Here is an 8,841-nt window from a genome sequence, read left to right as displayed (position 1 = left end):
GTCCAGGTCCGCAGCTTCCTGTATTAACACACTAAGAGATTTATTTAATTTCATTTTCATCACATGTTAAACAGATAAGCAGGCAACACGCCTACCTTGACAGCGTCATAATTCTCCACTACACACCTCTTACTATCTCTCTTTTTTATTTTTTTATTACACCACAGAGTAATACACCCAATTATGCCCGTCTATCTCTATGTGGCTCCAAATTCCCTCTTTATTTAATTTCACACTCGTCAGGGGACAGGCACACAACAATTTTAACCACTGAAACGAGGAATTTAACCTTTTTATTTCTTTACTAATCTAGACTCAACCTTTGTTCGCAAAATGTGTCTTGTTCTAGTCCGGAATAAATGTGAACCCGCGATTACGCTGCGGTCCCAGTGTTATTCCGTAGCTATGCGGGGGCCCTCACCTCCCCAAGTCACCACCTCGGCATCCGGACGCCGCCGGTCCTGCCCGCGCGTCCACGAACAGGAGGGTCGCCACTCCTAGGGCAAATGTTCCAAAGGTACACTAGGCATCAACCTTTGATCCTAAAATGTGTCTTTGCTCTAATGTCCTCCCATTCACACATCAACCGTCACTGTCACCATGTTCATATTTCACACACAGAAACACACAGAGAGCGCGTCTCACAAGCAGAAACACACACACACTGCAAAAATGGCTAGTCTATATTTAGGAAAAAAATACTACATTTGATACAAAAAGCACTGAAAACAAGTGAAATTATCTGTCCATGCAGCAAGTTTATTTTACTTAATAAGAAATCTTGAAATAAGATTTTTTAATCCAGAAATAAAAGAACACATTTGAGAATTGAAGAGGGTTAAAATAAGCTTTAAAGAGCTCAATTTAAGATAAAATTACTTGATATCAAGTCCCAAATATTAGTTAAATATGCTAAATTACAGTCTTTTTTTATGTTTTGAATTCTTACTTGCAGCAAATGAATGCACTGCAACGAGAAAAATAGTTCTAATACTATGAAAAACTACTCAATATTAGTGAAATATGATTAATTTGTTTCTTGATTCAGGTTGGCTTATCTTAAAATAGAGCCGAATCAATATTAAATCCAGGCAAAAAAAACCTTAAAACAGACCTTTTTCCTACTCCTTGGCTTCTACTGAAATCACAACCAGGACAAGAGTGATATGCCAATATTTATTTCTCTCATGAGAACAAAATCCTTTTTTTTAAACAAAATAGGGCTGCTGCACAATCCCTAAAAGTCTAAATCAACCCTTTAAAAGGCCTAAACACAGAAAAAAAATTACAGTTTTGGCCTTAAACTTTTGTGACAGTCACATAGTCTCACAATGTTATAAATAATGGCATTACTGACTTAAAACTTTACATGCCTCAGGTAAAGTGTCACTAAGAAAAAAAAACAACAACTTTCATTTGTAAAGCATCTTAAGTAAAGCCGTTTCTCAGGACATTGCTAGGCAAATTAGGAACAAAGTTGTACAAACGTACTACAAAACTAAACAAACTGCAAATGACCTGATAAAATCCTGCTTGGTATTCACCTATTTTTCAAAGAACGACTTCCACTCAGCTATTGCTTTCTTATATGCACTAGTGGCATCTTGATCATGGATGGCATCAGTGATTACCTCAGTTTGTATGACAGAGAGGACCGTTGCAACACATTTTGGGTATGTTAAGTGCAAGGTGTAGTAATATGCCATCAACACCAACATTCCTTCCCAGAAATCCTCCAAGGGGAGAGTGGTCACTGGTATGTTTCCTACAGCAACAATGCTGGTTGTTCCATCAAAAAGCAGCACTGGGGAGGAGAGAGGCCGCTTCTCCAGGTATAGCATTGCATCTTCACCCGGCTAGAAAAGCACAAAAAAAGGACAAATTCTTCAAGATTTTCAATGAAAGGGTTGCTGTGCATCCAAACAGCTTAAGACACAAATAGCAATATCAAGAGTTTAGAATGCTCCAACTGATTTACTGTTGGAATAGAAGAAATAAATATAAAATATCTGACTTACATAAATATGAAATTTTGGAAATGTATTAATTCTGAGCATGAATTTTCTCTAATTTGCAGCATTTTTATCATGTCTATTTGTGCTTTTTTTCTCATTTGTTTTTTAAAACAATTTCTTTTAACTTTGTTACATATTCTAGTTTTTGAAGGCCTTTTTAAATATATCATTTTACTGCTTCTACTTGTATCCTAACTGCAATGTGCTTTTGCTCTGTGCTGCCTCTCTGGAGTAGGTTTTGAATAACAATTAAGAAATCCTGAATAAGGAGTAATTTAATCCCTGCTGAATTGAACTTCGACCTACTCTTATTAAGCAGGAAAAGCAAAATAATAATATTAATAATAACAATACAAGTAAATGGAGTACAAGTTACAGTGGCTGGTATTGCAGCTGTTCTCACCTTGAGGATATGAAGGAGAGCCTCACTGGCACTTCCCAGCCGCTTTGGTGGTGTAGTTTTTGAAGGAAAAAGAGATGGAAGTGCATTGAAGAGAGTGACAGTAAAATCCACTGTGAACAGAGAAAAGTATCTCAACAAAGCAATCCGAACATATCTGATGTGTGGATTTAATGTATGAAAAGGCCACTTACCTCCACGTACATCCAAGGGGAGAGGAGGTTTCAGGACCTTCTTCCAAATGCCATAGAACTGCACTTTCGAACAAAACTCTGCCCATCGACCCTTCATTTGATCTATGTATTTGCAGTTGGAGCCACCAATGATGCGACGCAGTTCATCCATCGCCTATGACAAAGTTGTGCTCAGTTAGTCAAGAACTAACTAAACCTATCCAGAGAAAGCAAGGAATTTAACTGAAGGTAGTTGAACTTACATTTTGTATGTCTTTGAAGCACGGGTATGCTTCAAATACTTTTCTGGGCCTGTCTTCTTCCCTTGTAATATCTGCGTCAATAAAAGTTCGTCTGGCCTCAAACTCCAGGTCCAAAATTTGAGCAACGTCACTTTGGTTGGGTTTTGCATTGGGTTTCCTGTACATGTTGCTCAAGGTTTTGTAATGTCTTGCCTGCATCTTCAGGCTGTCATGGTCTGCTAGGGAAAGCAAAGAGCAATTGTAAGACATGGTGTAACTAGACTTCACAAAATTCAGATTTTTCTAATCAGTCATTTCTAGTTGCATGGTTGTTTTTAAGTATAATATTTCTGAGAATTAATGTTTAGGTTAAATATGTTTGAGTAATGAACTGACCCTATATGTCCTGATCATTTCCCTTTGTGTCCTTTTCTTATAATGATCATGGATTTATGTTAATTGTTAGTTTGAACAGAATCAAATATTAAAACGACAGTTTAAGATGCCCGTGAATAAAACTGTGGTGAAAATAAGGTAAAGGTTGTTTACTGTGTATATCGTTCACATCAGTGTGAACAGTGATTATGAGCTGATGGATAAAAATATTTTAGGTAATTTGATCTATGACAGAAACACTGTGATAAGGCATGATAGATGTGACCAGCATGAGGATTTACATGTGTAAATAATCAGCACTGAGTAACACCCATTACAACACAAAGTGTTAAAATACTTACTATGGCTAACTGGCAAACTGGAATGAGGGATCTATCATATGTTGATTTTACACACCTACTCGAGTTAATGCCAAACCACTATGATTTATGGAATAAACACTTAGAACGGGGTTCATTGCTGCAACCATATTTTGGAAAGAGCTGTAAGAGGAACCACAGTCAGACAGAGGTAGATAAGGGTGATGGTGGACTTACCAACAACATCATCTGGAGGTGCAGTTGAAGGACCTATATCAGCCCTGGGTGCAGAGCATGAGGCTGACTTGGATAATAGTGGTAAAGCCAGGGTAGTATTGTTTGACGTAGTTGGTACAGTGGAGGGTAGCGGCAATTGGGATTCTTTCTCTGAGGAAAAAACAGAAGATGAACAGAATGTAATAACAGGGAATAGCTAGAAAGTTAAGGAAAATACTCAACACTGTATAAATCTTGTGATGCACTCTGAACAGAAAACTGAGGGCAGGTGGTCTCTTTGAAGTTTTAGATGTCCAAAAGTCATTAGTACAGCAGACCAAAGTACACACCTGCATTTGAGTTATCCTCACTGAGGTCATCATTGCTCTCAAGAAGTATGGTATAGTCACTTGAACCACTTGCTTCACCACTTAGGTCACCTTCAGTCCCATTGTCTGTGTCATCTGAGCTGAAAAGAGTCTTCCTGGGCCTGCCTCGTTGTGGCATGGAGCCCTGCCTCTTCCTTGGAGACTTCATATTTTGGAGTCGTTTGTACAGTTTGGTGTAGATGGTCAGCTGTGGTAAAATAATATATATTTGTACATCATTTTATTATCTCACTCAATTTTAGATATTGTAGTGGGTAAAGAATGACTTACGTATGGCATGTGTGTGTCAGCATCACGTAACATGGGGTAATAGTCGACAATCTTCTGCGACATTGCTCTCATTTCGAGTTTGGAGGGGTATGTTACTTCTTTCCCCATGGGACTAGCACGGAGGATTGCAACCATGCTGGTGACGGTGTTCCTTACAAGTCTGCAACATAGCTCCTTCGACATCCTACAGTCCTTTTCCTTTCCACTGTGGAGCAATGCAAAGTACTGACTGCGCACCATGTCCAACTCTGAATCTGTATACACCACATACTCTGGTGGGTCTGGCATTTTCATTTTTTTGTCAGCAGTGTAGGAAATGGGAGTGGAAGTTTGAGGCTGACATTGTGACACATCAAAGCCTAAGGGGTTACTCTCGCTTCGATGGAAAGTGTTGGCATCTTGGTCAGTACTCTTAAACTATAACAGTTGTGGGATATAAACAAAAATACACAATTAGGCAAATTAATGCTAGACAATATGGACAGTAATCATCTTCTTAGTGGTATAATGTGTATTTACCTTTTGGCTGATAAAATCCCAAATCTTCTTTCTACGGAAGAAATTTTCATGGCCCGGAAAAAGATCCTTTAGGTCATCCCGGGTAAAGCTCCTCAAAGTTTCCTCATCAATATTCGCAGCTGTAAAAGAGAAAAACAACTTCAAAAGTGATATTTATTTCTCTTTTCCTGGGCGTGGCTTATTACATATTGAGGTCATTTTTTTTGTCAATAAATGTATTTTAGCAATAAGTAATATTAACAGGATAAAATGTCAAACTTAAAACAGTTTATCAAATATTTGGGAATGCAATAAAACTATTTTTGGCTGTCTTCAAGAATGATGTTCCAAGTCTATTTAGGCAAAGACAGCTCAAGGCTATAATGTGGATAAAGTTCAGAGTAGAGTGCAATCCTAGCTCCAAGTTTCAGAAATGATGCTAACAGATGCTAAGGCTGCTTAGCTAACGTACCAAAATAACTGAAAAATAAGACTTACCCTGCAACACAGACAGTATGGCATCGTCAAAGTTGTCCATGCCGTGACAGCAGTTCTCTAGTTCGGTTCCAAAGCCTCCACTCACAGTACCTGGAAATATCCTACGGCTTAAATAAGAACATTTAGCTAAAGTTAACACATTAGCTAGATTGCTAACTAGCAGCCCTCACAAAACACGACTTTATCTTAATAACACCGTTGTACCATAGTATTTTTCAAATCAACTTAATGTTACCAACCTTAAATTACTGTTCACTTTGTTTAGATAAATAATTTTGATCTTCCTAACGGTCCTGATGGTTAACAAAGCAGGGGAAAAGAGTTTGTCCCGCGTGAAAGTAACGTCACGACAGGAACTGAGAATGCGCATGCAGAAAATTATTTATATTTAATTTTTTTTAAGTAAAAAAAAAGAAAATAAAAATATAAATTCAGTCTTAAACACTTATTGCCTAAAAATAAATATAACTGATGTAATTTAAACCTGAAAAATTGGATAATTAAGGATGCATATATTTTTAAAATTGCCTACCTTTCCCATGGTCCCACACTCTCATCTGTGGCCTTCAGTGGAGAGCGGTAAAGTAAAGCTGCATTGCTACTGCGCGAAAACAGTTCACCATGGCGCTCTGGAGATGTATGATCTGTTTTATCTTTGTTTCTTTAACTCTGAAGGTGCTCCTTAGCCACATAAATGCAGCTCATGGTCGAAGGCAGGATTTTTGGGTTTACTGTGGAATAGATGGCTGTGAACAAGATTTCAGAGTTTTTAACTCATTCTTTCGCCACATTAAACGGACGCACCCTCTGTATTTGACGAATGGAAGCCCACCAAGAGGATGGAGGATCCCCCCAACATCCCACTCTTTAGGATCGGAAAATTTTGGTGTTTCAGTCTTTGCCAACTGTAGTACTGCAACAACAACCAGCACCGTGGAAATATCAACTGGTGGATCTTGGCCTGAAGTGCAGGAGCCTCAGGTTGTTGACAGCCCGATCACGGTAAGTGTTAAACTAAATAAAATGTAGTGTGGCTTCTGATGACAAATTTAGCTATGTCTAACTCCTCGTATTTGGTCCTATATTACTTTTAATCATTTTCTCCATTTTTAATCAAGAGAAATTTAACGAGATCTCGCGATATTATACCGCTAGATATTGTTCTTCAAACTGTTACAAGCGATTTCCACCATGGTTGGATTTTAAATCACAATTTCATCCTGCAGGATGAAATGAAAAACAAATAAACAGAATAGCAGTTCAGTGTAGATAGTACAGGCTATGCTGCAGCCGGAGAAGGCACACACTCTGCGGCTGGCATGTCTCCTGGTGAAGTTTGCATCAAAGACACTCTCAGCGCGTTTAAATCGTTCAATGTGACAGCAATTTGGGTATCTCGTAGGAATTACAGTTTCAGGTAAGACACAGAGTATTTGGAAGCACTGTAAAAAAATCTGTTGGCTAGAAATACTGCCAAAACATGGATAAGAATGATTTTTTTGAAAATTAAATAAATTAATAAATGCATACAATAAAATATATCCATATACTAATACTAACATAAATTCTAAGTGCAAATCTAAATTACGTGATTTAAAAATACATAAATAATTTAATAAATACAACAAACATGTAAAGAAACTAATATCTAAGTGCGAACAAAAATTCATTATTTAAAAAGATAAAATCTCATTCTCATGAATCCAATCCCTAGCCTCATCAAAACAATGGACAACCCCTTTTTTATTGTTTCTTTGTCTTTGATTTCTTTTCCATTTTTTTTCTTTATTCCAAAGAATGAATATTATATTATCTTATATTATATTGAATATTCACAACTGTAACACTAATCACTGTCATGCACTTTGTTTTTTAATGGACCAATCATTAGGTGTAACTGATTATACCTGTTATGTAAGAATTTCTATAATTGGCCAGGAGTTTGGACTAACTTTGTTTTTCTGCTCTAAAGGAAGAAGCTGTTGCTAAAACATCCTTTACCAGACACGATATTACCAGATCTGCTGCAGCTTTTGCTATCAGTGTTCAAGAACAGTGCCACTTATCACAGGTATGTTATAGTCTTAATGGATCAATACATTACATAAGGCAATCAATGTCTTACTTGTTCATAATGGAATTCAGAATTTTTTTTTTAATATAAATGCAGAATAAGTTACTTTTGTTTCAAATGTTTTCACAGAGAACGGTCAAACATATCATCTCAGGAGTGCAACAGTATCAGGCTGTTCTTTTGGATACGCTCAAGGAAAGAATGAAGACAGTGTTTGAAGATAATGCCGAGGGAACCACTCAGCTTCAAGATGAGGCTTTGGCTACATTTGATAAATTCATGGATCCTTTCTCCACCATTGCATATGGACAGTGTAGAGCCATAGGGGAAATGTTCTGTCCAGTCAACGCCGAGGAAGTAGTAGTATCCCAGAAGATATGTTGGGTAAAGCAAGGTCTTTCAAGGGTCATGTCCTTAAGGAACAAAAGTTTTTACTATGTACCATTAATTGAAAGTCTAAAGCAGTTAATGACTAATGAGAGAATCTTTACCATGTTGAACACTGCACCACAAAGAAGCAGAGAGGGATTCTTCTATGATTTTAGAGACGGGTCCCTCTTTACATCTCACCCCTTGTTTTCTCAGAGGCCAAATGCATTGCAATTAATACTGTACACAGATGAAATTGAAATATGTAACCCCTTAGGGTCCCATGCTTCTGCAAACAAATTGGTCATGTTTTATTATACTTTAGGAAATATTGATCCAAAATTTAGGTCAAAGTTAGCTGCAATACGACTTCTTGCTATTGCTAAAGCAAGTGACATTTCTCAGTGGGGTATTGATGTTGTACTGAAAAGAATACTTCAAGATCTATCACTGCTTTACAATGGTGTAAGGATTGAAATGTCAAATGGTGAAATTGAATTGTTTGGTGCTGTTATAGCCATTTGCGGAGACACGCTAGCCCAGCATGAGATTGCTGGCTTTAAAGAAGGGATTGGTTTTGCTTATAGCAAATGTAGACACTGTGAATGCAACTTTGATGATATGCAAAGTGTTTTTGAGGAGAAGAAGTTTGTTCAAAGAACTCTGGAGAAACATATCAGGCAGTGTTTTGAAATAGATAAAGCAAGCACAGATTTATTGAAAGCGTCCCTCAAAACTACTTATGGAATTAATAGAAGAAGCAGACTAGTTGATGTTCCTGCATTTGACCTGATCAAACAAACTCCACAGGACATAATGCATGTTATTTTTGAAGGTGTTGCATCAATGGAAGTTAAATTTGTATTAAAACACCTAATTCTCTCAGGACAATTGGAATTAGACAAGTTTAATTCAGACATTCAAAATTTTCCTTACTCACCTCTTGAAATACGGGATAAACCATGTCCTATTAGCTTTGGCACTTTAGCGGCTAACGACAAC

At 37.3% G+C, this 8,841-nt stretch overlaps 1 protein-coding gene across 4 annotated transcripts; it reads right to left on the bottom strand.

Annotated features, from left to right (window-relative positions):
* Positions 1-1,207: 1,207 nt before the first annotated feature.
* On the bottom strand, positions 1,208-6,055 carry LOC146671211 (uncharacterized). Of its 4 annotated transcripts, none has more exons than XM_085403400.1 (10): positions 5,929-6,055; positions 5,397-5,503; positions 4,920-5,038; positions 4,401-4,817; positions 4,092-4,317; positions 3,763-3,912; positions 2,852-3,069; positions 2,610-2,763; positions 2,419-2,528; positions 1,208-1,856 (listed from the first exon to the last, which is right to left on the bottom strand). In XM_085403400.1, exons 2-10 carry the CDS (start codon positions 5,434-5,436, stop codon positions 1,545-1,547), a joined length of 1,746 nt encoding a protein of 581 aa, XP_085259526.1. In that variant the 5' UTR covers positions 5,437-5,503; positions 5,929-6,055; the 3' UTR covers positions 1,208-1,544. The 4 variants fall into 4 exon arrangements, with proteins under 4 accessions (XP_085259526.1, XP_085259525.1, XP_085259523.1 ...); XM_085403399.1 differs by having other exon boundaries at positions 5,397-5,486; XM_085403397.1 differs by lacking the exon at positions 5,929-6,055 and adding an exon at positions 5,636-5,766.
* Positions 6,056-8,841: the final 2,786 nt, after the last annotated feature.

Source organism: Rhamphochromis longiceps, linkage group LG4 (assembly GCF_057381845.1).
Source record: "Rhamphochromis longiceps isolate RC_006_pf linkage group LG4, R_longiceps_female_GT1.1, whole genome shotgun sequence".
Classification (NCBI taxonomy): domain Eukaryota; kingdom Metazoa; phylum Chordata; class Actinopteri; order Cichliformes; family Cichlidae; genus Rhamphochromis; species Rhamphochromis longiceps.
This window is presented reverse-complemented; position numbering and strand designations above follow the sequence as displayed.

Bases quoted from the DNA above. Each gene is read 5' to 3' on its own strand.
- LOC146671211 (XM_085403397.1), bottom strand. From the start codon at position 5,766: ATGCGCATTCTCAGTTCCTGTCGTGACGTTACTTTCACGCGGGACAAA. The intron at 5,039-5,396 runs GTAAGTCTTATT...TCTCTTTTACAG, and splicing joins CATACTGTCTGTGTTGCAGG to CTGCGAATATTGATGAGGAA. The intron at 2,764-2,851 runs GTAAGTTCAACT...ACTTTGTCATAG, and splicing joins GCTTCAAAGACATACAAAAT to GCGATGGATGAACTGCGTCG.